The 13802-nt window shown below is 50.9% G+C and overlaps 1 protein-coding gene across 4 annotated transcripts in view; it reads left to right on the top strand.

Moving 5' to 3' along the window:
• SULF2 (sulfatase 2) overlaps positions 1-13802 on the top strand; it is a gene marked incomplete at its 3' end in the record, with an annotated part of 224503 nt that overhangs the window by 193290 nt on the left and 17411 nt on the right. For all 4 annotated transcript variants that reach the window (XM_082272191.1, XM_082272190.1, XM_082272192.1 and 1 more), the window contains exon 11: positions 1457-1661. In XM_082272191.1, the coding sequence (XP_082128317.1) occupies positions 1457-1661 (205 nt within the window). The remainder of the gene's footprint in view (positions 1-1456; positions 1662-13802) is intronic.

The raw sequence follows: 13802 nt of genomic DNA, 5'->3' as shown, positions 1-13802 counted from the left end.
GGTGGCTTGTTTACACAAGCTGCCTGACATTCTCCTTCTCCCCCGCCGATCGCCGAGTGACCGGCGGACATCGGGTCCGCTGGTCACACGCGCGGGGGGGGTCCGTGACCACGCAGGAGCGGGAGCGCGCCTCCGCGGGTGCGCGCTCGCTCCCCAGAGCCTCACAGGCGAGCGACGTAGACCTACGTCACTCTGCCTGTGAGGGGCTGACTGCCGCAGTAAATATACTGTGAGCAGTCGGCAAGCGGTTAAACAGACATCCTGTGCAGATGGAAACTTCTAATTTTTGTTTGCAGATGAATGGAAGAGAGAAATACAGAAGTAACAAAAAAAGTAACAATAATACTCTGTATCTATCTGAATAATGAATAGAAATTGGCAGAAGGTTTTTTTTACACCAATGGGTGTACAGTAAAACCTTGGTTTGAGAGTAACTTGGTTTAAGAGCGCTTTGCAAGACAAGCAAAATTTTCAAATAAATTTTGACTTGATATACAAGCGATGTCTTGATATACAAGTAGCCTCAAGTCACAGCTGAGTATAAAAGAGAAGAGAAGCGCCTCTAAGTGTAGCAATATGGTTAAATTTAAGGAAGGTTCAACATTTAGCAACTCACATGGTTGATGATTGGAACAGGCACATCTAAGTATGCAGGCATCTGGGGTAAAGCTGTCCACATAGACCATCCTCCACACTGCTATCTACGTCATCCCTTCCATGCTGCCCCTCGCTTTCAGATCGCTTTACTCCAGGGTGGTCTTCCCGGTCAGGATTACAGACTGGCAGCCGGAGGTGCAGAAGATAGTCTATGTGGACAGCTTTACCCCGGATGCCTGCATACTTAGATGTGCCTGTTTTATTGATCAACCATGTGAGTTGCTAAATGTTTAACCTTCATTAAATGGAACCATATTGCTACATTTAGAGGCGCCTCTCTTCTCTTTGATACTCTGTAGCTCCTGCTGCATTTTGCTTCTAATCCCCTTGTGGAAGCGGCTATTTGTGGATGGACATTTTATGGTTACACAACCTATCGCAATGCTATAATCTTTTTATATGGACTATAAACTGAAGGACTTATGGTTGTGGAACGAATCATCTGAGTTTCCATTATTTCTTATGGGGAAATTTGCTTTGATATAAGAGTGCTTTGGATTACAAGCACGCTTCCGGAACGAATTATGCTCGCAATCCAAGGTTTTACTGTAATAGCTAAACACAGCAATTACATCCGACTGTTAGAGGAAGTAAACCCTCCTCTGACACTTTTACCTATAGGTAAGCCTATGATGAGTTTACAACCTCTTTAATAAATGGTTGATAAGTCTCCAAAACCTAAATCAATAACTGAACCTTTTGATTAACGCCAAGGTCCTCTTCTTTTTTTTTTTTTTTTTTAATTGGAGGGAGCGGTACATAATGCATGGATTTCACATCTAGAGTTTTTCACCCATAGAAATGGCAGTGTGTCGAGGATGCGACGGGAAAGCTGCGATTACACAAGTGTAAAGGGATGGCGAGTCTGTCGGCTGTCCCCAGCAGTGTAAATAAATCCCCCAACCTTATGAGCAATTACTACACCAGCGACGAGTGCAACTGCGACTCCATCAGCTACAAGATGACCCAGCTGGGCCGCCGCAAGAAACTTCTCACCAAGAAAAGTGAGTATCTGATTTTTGTGGAGTTTGTGGAGGAAGCTTGATAGGCCTTGTCTCGAATAATGGAGATCCGGAGAGGATCTCTGAAGTTAAACTCTTGCTCAGGGAGTGTCAATATGACAGGCATGCCTCTTTGGTTCTGAAAAGGGATTTTTTAGGAAACATCACTCGCCCAAGTCTTAACAGAATTGCCAACAAGGTAGAGCAGTTAAGTCAGTTGTAGGCCTGGTTGACAGTACAGGTTCCATGACCAGGTCCAAGTCAGGGATCCTGGAAACCACAAGGTCATATTATGCTGACCTCCTGCCATGGATAGGAAAATTAATGTGAATGATAAAGCTGTTTGTAGTGCTGAAGAGGGGAATTTATGTGTTGGTGGATGGAATGACAGCTGCTGGTGCTGCTGCGGCCTCTGGTGGTGATTTGCAGAGTGGGGGTTCTGATGCTCCTGCCACCAATGGTGCAACTTTGAGACCTGGGGTGTCTAATCCTGCAAGTAAAACCTGTGCTGGGGCTCTGGCTGGGATGAGGGGGTTACATCAGGCTGGCAACTCAGGGGGGAGGTCTGCTGCTGGTCCTTCCACCTGCACCCCTTTCTTTTAGGTGGAGGAATGTAGTCCTGCTCAGGTGGGGGTTCCGCCCCTGTTAAGGAGGTTGGTTTTGGACAAAATTTTGGCAATGGGTTTAAAGGCAGATGACATCTTTGCTCTGATCAGTCCGGCAGGCTCCTATGAGTATGATCTCTCCTTTGTTCACCCTGAGTCTCTTGATATGTCTTGGGAGAAGTATGAGCGTATGTATAGGGGTCTGCTGGAATGGGAGGGACTCATCCCAAAACTTGCCTCACGCCAACCTCTTGTGAAGAATGTCACCATCCTGGTAAGGAATGAATCCATTCCCTCTGCTGACCTGTCTGTCTGGCTGAGGAGATTTGGGGAGCTTCTGACCCCTCTTAGGAAGATTGTGGATGAGAGGGGCATATGGACAGGTGGGTGGTCGGTGCAGATGAGGTTGCATGTGTGTGGGAATGTGGTCCAGCATCTTCCCTCCTCAGCCTTCATTGGTAAGGATAGGATTGTTGTGTTTTACCTTGGCCAGCGCCAGGCTCTGTAATAAGTGCAATTCTCGGGGTCATTTCGCCTCCTCATGTCCAGAGATGAAATGCTCCCTGTGTCAGGGCCTGGGGCATCTGGCTGAGGATTGCAATAAGATCAAATGCAATCTTTGTGATGAGTTTGGCATTCGTATAGCCAGTGCCCTGAGGCCTTGTATAATCAGTCTGCTTTGGTGGAAGAGTTTTTTCGCCTGGACATGGAGGAGGCAGAGGAGAGAGGGGCTTTGCCAGGGGTCCCCAATGTCTTTGTCCCTGTTGTTTCAGTGCAATTAGTGTCTGATTGTTCATCCAATGTTGTGTCATCCCCTTGTGTCGTGCGGCTCATCATGCCCCCTGAGTCGGTGTCAGTGGATGCTGTGTCTGATCCTCCTGTGTCAGTCTCCCCAAAGGTAGCAGGGGCTGTGGAGGGAGTTGGACCGGTGTGCAAGTTTGCACTGACCCCCCCCCCCCCCTCCTCGGCGTCTGAGAACTGGAGGGTGCGAGGCGCTGGGGGATGGAGTGAATGATGGTGGGGGTGCTGGGGTAAAGGGTGGGGGGACTGTTGTAGTGAGTGGGGTGGGTGATGTGGGTGATGAGGGAGGGGAAGGGGTCTTTGCAGTCAGGATTGTCTCATTAAGATATGGAGTGGTTGAAGGCAAAAAGAAAATCTGGGAAGAGGAAGAAGGATGTACCTGAACCTGGGAGGGTGGAGGTGTTCAATAGGTTTTAAGTGTTTCCTTAGGTGGAGGATGAGGGTTCTTCAGGTGATGAGTCTGTGATTTCCATGCAAGAGGAATCACAGGGAACATTAAAGCGCGTAGGGTCCCCAAGTAGGGAGTGGGGGGGGGGGGGGAAGCATGAATCATGTACCCCAATCATCCTGATGGCAGTTCCCACTCCACTGAAGGTGGCGGCCATTAATGGTGCCAGCATAAAATCAGTAAGTGCTCGTAACCTGGCCTTACTTTTGCTTAGAAAGTTTGATGCTGATATTTTCTTTTTGCAAGAGACCCGGTTGTCTAGTTTGGCCGATATTCATCTGGTGGAGGCGTGGGCCCTCCTTCTGGTGTTTTGTGGCTGAGCCTTACACTGGAGTTGCGGTACTTTTTTCCGGCATGGTAACCTGTTGGTTGATTATTGAGGTAGAAATGGGGAGATGCATGGTCTTAGAAATCTCCATGGGGGGGCTGCGCCTGATTAACTAGCTTTTTTTTAAAGAGGAACTCCACCTTCTTGGCACCAGTGTGTCAGGTGGTGGAGTTCTCGGTTCTCTGTGAGTCTGAATAGCCCCGATACACCACCTAGGGGGAGGGGTACCTGGAAGCTAAATTTGGCACTCCTGGATGATAAGGGGAGTCAATCCTTTGAGGATTTTTTCAGGCACAGGTATCGATCATGGTCTTTTGCACCAGTAAGTCAGAGTTGCGGGAGCTTACAAAACAAAGGATTGTTGGGTCTTTCAAGGCCATAGGAAGAAATAAACAGCTTGATAAGTATGTCACCTACCAGCGTTTGTGGAGGAAGCTTGATAGGCCTTGTCTCGAAAAATGGAGATCCGGAAAGGATCTCTGAAGTTAAAACTCTTGCTCAGGGAGTGTCAATATGACAGGCATGCCTCTTTGGTTCTGAAAAGGGATTATGGGAAATATCACTCGCCCAACCCTTAACAGAATTGCAAACAAGGTAGAGTAGTTAAGTCAGTTGTAGGCCTGGTTGACAGTACGGGTTCCACGACCAAGTCCAAGTCAGGGATCCTGGAAACCACAAGGTCATATTATGCTGACCTCCTGGGCAGGAGGGACCTTGATCGGGCAGGCATGTCAGGTTTTCTGGATTCTATTCCAGGACTGGGAACTGGCAGTTCTCTGGTGCGTTTGACAGAGGACATCACTGCAGATGAGGTGGTTATGGCTATTGATAAGCTTGCCATTAAGAAGTCGCCTGGGCCATATGGATTGACAGCTGACATTTACAAGCACTTTAAGGTTACTCTGGCCCCGTAGTTGGTAGTGATTTGTAATTGTAATGGCTGTCTTAGAGAGGGTTCATTCTCTAGACAGGTGTGGAGGAGACGATGGACCATTTCATTTCAGTTCCCCTTTAATATTGAAGTCTACAAGTGGGTGAGGCTCTGGGTATCCCTTTCCTTTCCCGCTTGAGTTATGCGGAGTGGTCATACGGGTCATTTGAGATGCATCGTGATTTTGATTTCGAGACACTTTTTCTAGTTAGCTTAGTAGTCCGTTACTTCACATGGAATGCACGGTGTCAGGTCTACACTCGGAAATAAGTCCTTCCTGTCGAGGTGGTGGTGCACAACATTCTGGGTGAGGTTGGGAAGATTCGGGGTCTTGAGAAGGACCGGTGGTGGCCGGGGGCCTGGATAAAGGTGTGGAGTAATGTCAGGTCCCCGTAGCTGCTGTCTGTCAGTCTCTGGGTGTGTGGCTTTTCTTTCTGTCCTTTCAGATCCCCTAGATTTTTTAAAGGATCAGATTTCTGGAAAAAGACTGCCTGCATGGGGTGAATGTGTAATCGTTTCCTAGCCTGAGGGGGTGTTTAGGTGGAGGTTAGGGCTTTGTTGAGTTTAATCATACTAATATTAATATGAAAATTTGTCTTGGTTGGTATATTTGTTCGTTTTTTTTTTTTTTCTTTCTGGCAAAAAAGCAATATTCTGTTTCTATGCTGCTGTGAGCTATTTTTGTTTATATATATATTTTTTTTTTTTTAATTTATTTTGTATGTATGTAAATATGTTTTTATTATGTTTGTAAGATTTTTAATACACAAAAATTTACAACCGAATATCCCCCCACAGTCACACACTATTATTATTATACATTTATATAGCTCTGACATATACCGCAGTGCTGTACAGAGATCACTGAGCCATTCACATCAGTCTCTGTACCAGAGGAGCTTACACTCTAATGTCCCCCCACAGTCACACACCATTATTATTATACATTTATAGAACTCTGACATATACCGCAGTGCTGTACAGAGATCACTGAGCCAGTCACATCAGTCTCTGTACCAGAGGAGCTTACACTCTAATGTCCCCCCACAGTCACACACCATTATTATTATACATTTATAGAACTCTGACATATACCGCAGTGCTGTACAGAGAACCCAACATAATAAAATCCAGTTTTAGAAGAGAAGACTTTGGGTAATGTTGGGCAAGTGTCTTGTTTATGATAAATCTGGGAAATCTATAATTCTGCAACTTTGAAAAGTCTGATGCAGGCTGGGTGTATGACCTCATCACTGACCAGCTATACTTCGCTATGAGGATGATGAAGACCGGTCCTCTTTATAGTTTTGTATCAGAGACAGGAAACATTTTTCCCATCTGGGAACCCTCCGTCCATCTGCTGTGTTCTCTAAATGGGATGGAGCCGACCACAAAGGAGATTGGAAAATGTGAGCGGAACAGAAATTGCAGACGAGAATGATGCCGTATATCATTACCAGGGAGGAGATTCCAATCCACCCCAACCTCCACTCCCAATCCACCCCAACCTCCACTCCCAATCCACCCCAACCTCCACTCCCAATCCACCCCAACCTCCACTCCCAATCCACCCCAACCTTCACTCCCAATCCACCCCAACCTCCACTCCCAATCCACCCCAACCTCCACTCCCAATCCACCCCAACCTCCACTGCCAATCCCCCCCATCCTCCACTCCCAATCCACCCCAACTTCCACTCCCAATCCACCCAAACTTCCACTGCCAATCCCCCCCATTCTCCACTCCCAATCCACCCCAACCTCCACTCCCAATCCACCCCAACCTCCACTCCCAATCCACCCCAACCTCCACTCCCAATCCACCCCAACCTTCACTCCCAATCCACCCCAACCTCCACTCCCAATCCACCCCAACCTCCACTCCCAATCCACCCCAACCTTCACTCCCAATCCACCCCAACCTCCACTCCCAATCCACCCCAACCTCCACTCCCAATCCACCCCAACCTCCACTGCCAATCCCCCCCATCCTCCACTCCCAATCCACCCCAACTTCCACTCCCAATCCACCCCAACCTTCACTCCCAATCCACCCCAACCTTCACTCCCAATCCACCCCCAATCCACCCCAACGTCCACTCCCAATCCACCCCAACGTCCACTCCCAATCCACCCCAACGTCCACTCCCAATCCACCCCAACGTCCACTCCCAATCCACCCCAACGTCCACTCCCAATCCACCCCAACGTCCACTCCCAGTCCACCCCAACGTCCACTCCCAGTCCACCCCAACGTCCACTCCCAGTCCACCCCAACGTCCACTCCCAGTCCACCCCAACGTCCACTCCCAGTCCACCCCAACGTCCACTCCCAGTCCACCCCAACGTCCACTCCCAGTCCACCCCAACGTCCACTCCCAATCCATCCCAACCTCCACTCCCTAACCACCCCAACCTCTACTCCCAATCCACCCTACCCTTCACTCCCAATCCACCCTACCCTTCACTCCCAATCCACCCCAAACTCCACTCCCAATCCACCCCAACCTCCACTCCCAATCCACCCCAAACTCCACTCCCAATCCACCCCAACCTCCACTCCCAATCCACCCCAACCTTCATTACCAATCCACCCCAACCTTCATTACCAATCCACCCCAACCTTCATTACCAATCCACCCCAACCTTCATTACCAATCCAACCTTCACTCTTAATCCACCCCAACCTTCACTCTTAATCCACCCCAACCTTCACTCTTAATCCACCCCAACCTTCACTCTTAATCCACCCCAACCTTCACTCTTAATCCACCCCAACCTCCACTCCCAAACCCCCCCTCCCCCAAATCCTCACCAACCTCACTCCCAACCCCCCCCATCCTCACCAACCTCACCCCCAATCCCAAATGTTTTTATTTACAAGCAGGGTAAGCACCTGAATGTTACCTGGCATCAGCCTTTTGCAGTCCCCCATACAGCAGAGCTCAAACTGGGGAGGATGAAGAAGCACAAAGAGCCATTCGGGAAAATGATGGGAGGATAAAGCTGAGCGACAGAGAGATGAGCTCATCAGTCTGCTTCTTCTCCTTTCACTGTCCAATCACAGGCAGGGAGAGGGAGAAGACCTGTAAGTGTTACTGAACTGCAGAAGTGGAAAATCAGGTTTCCTCCCCTGCCAGGCTGGGCTTTGCTGTGTGTAAGCAGGGCCGGTTTTAGACAAAGTGTGGCCCTGGGCAAACCTAAAAGTGGGGCCCCAAATATTTTTATATTCTACCAAAAATATAGGCGCCATATATGGTGATATGCTGCGTGGCACCCAATTGCACCAACCGGCAAGGGAAAGGGAAGAGAGGGGCCGTATCCTTCCACAGGTACGCTAGGAATCTGTAAGATCGGTGCTATGGGCTCCTGACAGTGACGTGGCCCCTTTGTAAAATCTTTAGACACAAGGAACAAAAGTGCAATAATTTATAAACAAGTGCAATATAAATAATTCACAAACCAAGACCAGTGCATTACAAAAATCATACATAGACAAAACCAGAGCATTACAATAGTAAATTGCCAGGTCTAGGTGGGGTAGGGTTGCTACCTCACCCCTTTAATCCAGGACACATACGAATTACCAGTGGCGGCTGGTGCTCAAAATTTTTTTTGGGGGGGGGGGGGCGCAAACAGAAAAATGTAATAGGCATTGCTTTGCGGCAAAAAACGCTGTAAAAAATTGCGTGACTTAACAAATAATCATTAGGTTGGTTCAAGATTGACCAGCGTGTCCCCATTCACTGCACAGTGACCAGCATGTCCCCCATCAATGCACAGTGTCCACAATGCACAGTGACCAGAATGTCCCCCATCAATGCACAGTGACCAGCATGTCCCCATTCAATGCACAGTGACCAGCATGTCCCCATTCAATGCACAGTGTCCAGCATGTCCCCATCAATGCACAGTGTCCAGCATGTTCCCCATCAATGCACAGTGACCAGCATGTCCCCATTCAATGCACAGTGTCCAGCATGTCCCCATTCAATGCACAGTGACCAGCATGTCCCCATTCAATGCACAGTGACCAGCATGTCCCCATTCAATGCACAGTGTCCAGCATGTCCCCCATCAATGCACAGTGACCAGCATGTCCCCATTCAATGCACAGTGTCCAGCATGTCCCCCATCAATGCACAGTGACCAGCATGTCCCCCATCAATGCACAGTGTCCAGCATGTCCCCCATCAATGCACAGTGTCCAGCATGTCCCGCATCAATGCACAGTGTCCAGCATGTCCCCCACCAATGCACAGTGACCAGCATGTCCCCATTCAATGCATAGTGACCAGCATGTCCCCATTCAATGCACAGTGTCCAGCATGTCCCCCACCAATGCACAGTGACCAGCATGTCCCCCACCAATGCACAGTGACCAGCATGTCCCCCACCAATGCACAGTGACCAGCATGTCCCCATTCAATGCACAGTGTCCAGCGTGTCCCCATCAATGCACAGTGTCCAGCATGTCCCCATCAATGCACAGTGTCCAGCATGTCCCCCACAAATGCACAGTGACCAGCATGTCCCCATTCAATGCACAGTGTCCAGCATGTCTCCCATCAATGCACAGTGTCCAGCATGTTCCCCATCAATGCACAGTGTCCAGCATGTTCCCCATCAATGCACAGTGTCCAGCATGTCCCCCATCAATGCACAGTGTCCAGCATGTCCCCCACCAATGCACAGTGTCCAGCATGTCCCCCATCAATGCACAGTGTCCAGCATGTCCCCCATCAATGCACAGTGTCCAGCATGTCCCCCATCAATGCACAGTGTCCAGCATGTTCCCCATCAATGCACAGTGTCCAGCATGTCCCCCACCAATGCACAGTGTCCAGCATGTCCCCCACCAATGCACAGTGTCCAGCATGTCCCCATTTAATGCACAGTGTCCAGCATGTCCCCATTTAATGCACAGTGTCCAGCATGTCCCCATCAATGCACAGTGTCCAGCATGTCCCCCATCAATGCACAGTGTCCAGCATGTCCCCCATCAATGCACAGTGTCCAGCATGTCCCCCATCAATGCACAGTGTCCAGCATGTCCCCCATCAATGCACAGTGTCCAGCATGTTCCCCATCAATGCACAGTGTCCAGCATGTCCCTCATCAATGCACAGTGTCCAGCATGTCCCCATTCAATGCACAGTGACCAGCATGTCCCCCATCAATGCACAGTTTCCAGCATGTCCCCCATCAATGCACAGTTTCCAGCATGTCCCCCATCAATGCACAGTGTCCAGCATGTCCCCCATCAATGCACAGTGTCCAGCATGTCCCCCATCAATGCACAGTGTCCAGCATGTCCCCCATCAATGCACAGTGTCCAGCATGTCCCCCATCAATGCACAGTGCCCAGCATGTTCCCCATCAATGCACAGTGTCCAGCATGTCCCCCATCAATGCACAGTGTCCAGCATGTCCCCCATCAATGCACAGTGTCCAGCATGTCCCCCATCAATGCACAGTGTCCAGCATGTCCCCCATCAATGCACAGTGTCCAGCATGTCCCCCATCAATGCACAGTGTCCAGCATGTCCCCCATCAATGCACAGTGTCCAGCATGTCCCCCATCAATGCACAGTGTCCAGCATGTCCCCCATCAATGCACAGTGTCCAGCATGTCCCCCATCAATGCACAGTGTCCAGCATGTCCCCCATCAATGCACAGTGTCCAGCATGTCCCCCATCAATGCACAGTGTCCAGCATGTCCCCCATCAATGCACAGTGTCCAGCATGTCCCCCATCAATGCACAGTGTCCAGCATGTCCCCCATCAATGCACAGTGTCCAGCATGTCCCCCATCAATGCACAGTGTCCAGCATGTCCCCCATCAATGCACAGTGTCCAGCATGTCCCCCATCAATGCACAGTGTCCAGCATGTCCCCATTCAATGCACAGTGACCAGCATGTCCCCCACCAATGCACAGTGTCCAGCATGTCCCCCACCAATGCACAGTGTCCAGCATGTCCCCCATCAATGCACAGTATCCAGCATGTCCCCATTCAATGCACAGTGACCAGCATGTCCCCCAACAATGCACAGTGACCAGCATGTCCCCATTCAATGCACAGTGACCAGCATGTCCCCCATCAATGCACAGTGACCAGCATGTCCCCCATCAATGCACAGTGACCTGACCAGCATGTCCCCCATCAATGCACAGTGACCTGATCAGCATGTCCCCTATCAATGCACAGTGACCTGACCAGCATGTCCCCATGAATGCACAGTGACCTGACCAGCATGTCCCCCATCAATGCACAGTGACCTGACCAGCATGTCCCCCATCAATGCACAGTGACCTAACCATTATGTCCCCCATCAATGCAGTGTCCAGCATGTCCCCATTAATGCGTGACCCCCCCCAGAGGACTTCACTTACCTCTGGTGCCACTGCCGTCAGTGGGGGGGGGGGGGGCTACACCGCCACTGTATCATACCCCCCCCCCCCCCCCGCACACAATTCACCACTGATCTCCTCACCAAATTCACCACTACTGTGTCATTCCCTCCGAATGACACAGTAGTGGTGAATTTGGTGAGATTACATATTGGTGGGGGTGTCAGTGGTTTATTGTGTGGTGGTGGGGGGGGGGAATGACACAGCGGTGGTGAATTTTGTGGGGAAATCACATATTGGTAGGGGGTTTGTGCCACAGACAGACCCCCTACCAATATGTGATTTCCCCACAAAATTCACCACCGCTGTGTCATTCCCACCCCTACACCACCACTGACACCCCCACCAATATGTGATCATGTCCCCCAAATTCCCCACTGCTGTGTCATACCCCCCACACCACCACCAATATGTGATGTCCCCCAAGTTCACCACTGCTGTGTGTGTCGTTGTCCCCCCATCACACAATTCACCACTGACACCCCCACCAATATGTGCTCTCCCCCAAGTTCACCACTGGCACTATGGTGAATTTAGGGGAGATCACATGTTGGTGGGGGTGTCAGTGGATGTGGTAGTTAGCTGGGCTTGCTTATTATCTACTCACTGACCTCTGTCACCACTTATGAGGACACCATAGAAAGGCAGCGCCGCCGGGCTCCTCCTCCCACAGATGCAGCGCTGGCCACCGGACTCCTCCTCCCACTTCCATAGCACAGCCGCCGGGTCCCTCCCCTCCTCCCACTTCAATGCCATTGGCCGCCGGGTCCCATCCCTCCTCCCACTTCAGTAGTGACAGCCGCCGGGCCCCTCCCCTCCTCACACTTCAATATAGAACTGGCCGCCGGGCCCCGCCCCCTAATTCTATAGCGGTGGACGCAGGGCCCCTCCACTCCTCTCACTTAGCGCTGGTCGCCGAGCGGCAGTTCCTGGCGAAAGCCCGATGTTGTCTCACTCTGAGACAACATCGGGTGAATTAGTGCTGTACTGGGCGGCGGGTTCCCTTCCCGTCCGAAGTGCCCGACCGACCGGCGACCACTCAGTCCGCCCTGGAGCCCGCTGCTGACAGTGGCCCGGGGCCCCTGGACATTCGGGGCCCTGGGCAGTTTCCCAGTTTGCCCCCCCCTAACGCCGGCCCTGTGTGTAAGGCCCCTTTCGCATGATTGGGTCCACCTGTCTTTCAGGCGGCGGACTCAATTGGGCCCCCACTTCTCCTCTATGGGTAGGCGGATGTCAGCAGACGTGTGTCCCCTGACACCCACCTGGCATCCAATCCAACAAGATCTGCTGAAAACAGACATATGGCAATACGTTCGCCATCTGCCCAGCGGATCGGATGAAAATGGACAGGCTGTCCATTTTCATCCAATCTCCCCATAGAGGAGAGCGGGACTCTGACAGGTCCGTCTGAGCGGGGATCAATAGAGCGATCCCCACTGAACAAGCGGAGTCTGTCAAAATGGATCTGCCCCCTGTAAAGGGGTCTTAGGATCAGAACTGGATGGACATGGACGGAGATGCAAATCCTAAAACAAATTATTTATATATAAAATTCATCTGTGTATGGAGTTTTTTTGTGTTGCCCCGGAGTTCTGCTTTAAGGCGGTTGCGGAATTCAGCTGCTCTTTCATCTTCTCTTCTGGAAAATTCCGCCATTATTCATATTTTTCTTTCTCCCCTGTAATGTGGTGTTAATGCCCCTCCGAGAATCTTTCTTATTTTCTCGGCGTCGCTTGGCTGGCACGGCGAGTTTTCCAGAGCGGCAGTAAAGTTATCACGGTATCGTCACCTCGTGAGACGCCCATTTCCCGCCGAGGGGCCGTAAATCCGCTAAATGACTTTCCACAGCGACGGCTCTGGAAAATAAAACTTCCCTCCAGCTTAGTGACACGGAGCGCTCGGCCACCCCTGCCAGTCTGGATGGAAATTTCCTTCTTAAAGACGGAGATGAAAAACGATCCCATCCAGATATCATGGAGAGTGGGGGGCCGGGCGGAGGACTGTCTGTGTTGCCTGCTGCGGCCTATGAGGTCTCATTTACTGGGGGCACAACGAGGATCAGATGTGGCGGTTACACCTGTGAGAGGGCATAATTCAGCCTCAAAACAGATCTAGGGTACATGGAGCGCCATATCACACACTGTGACAGCGAGTATAGGGGCCCCTGCAACATCCCTGCCCCAGTGTGACAGCGGGTATAGGGGCCCCTGCAACATCCCTGCCCCAGTTTGTGAGAGCGGGTATAGGGGCCCCTGCGACATCCCTGCCCCAGTGTGTGACAGCGACTATAGGGGTCTCTGCAACATCCCTGCCCCAGTGTGTCAGAGCGAGTATAGGGGTCTCTGCAACATCCCTGCCCCAGTGTGTGAATGCGAGTATAGGGGCCACTGCAACATCCCTGCCCCAGTGTGTGACAGCGGGTATAGGGGTCCCTGCAACATCCCTGCCCCAGTGTGTGTGTGAGCGAGTATAGGGGTCCCTGCAAAGTCCCAGCCCCAGTGTGTGGCAGCAAGTATAGGGGTCCCTGCTACATCCCTGTCCCAGTTTGTGAGAATAGGTATAGGGGTCCCTGCGACATCCCTGCCCCAGTGTGTGAGAGTGGGTATAGGGGTCTCT

The sequence above is a fragment of the Pelophylax lessonae genome (genome assembly GCF_965119305.1).
Source record: "Pelophylax lessonae genome assembly, chromosome: 11".
NCBI classification, from domain to species: Eukaryota; Metazoa; Chordata; class Amphibia; order Anura; family Ranidae; genus Pelophylax; species Pelophylax lessonae.
Note: the sequence above shows the minus strand (reverse complement) of the source record. Positions and strands in the feature narration are given on the sequence as shown.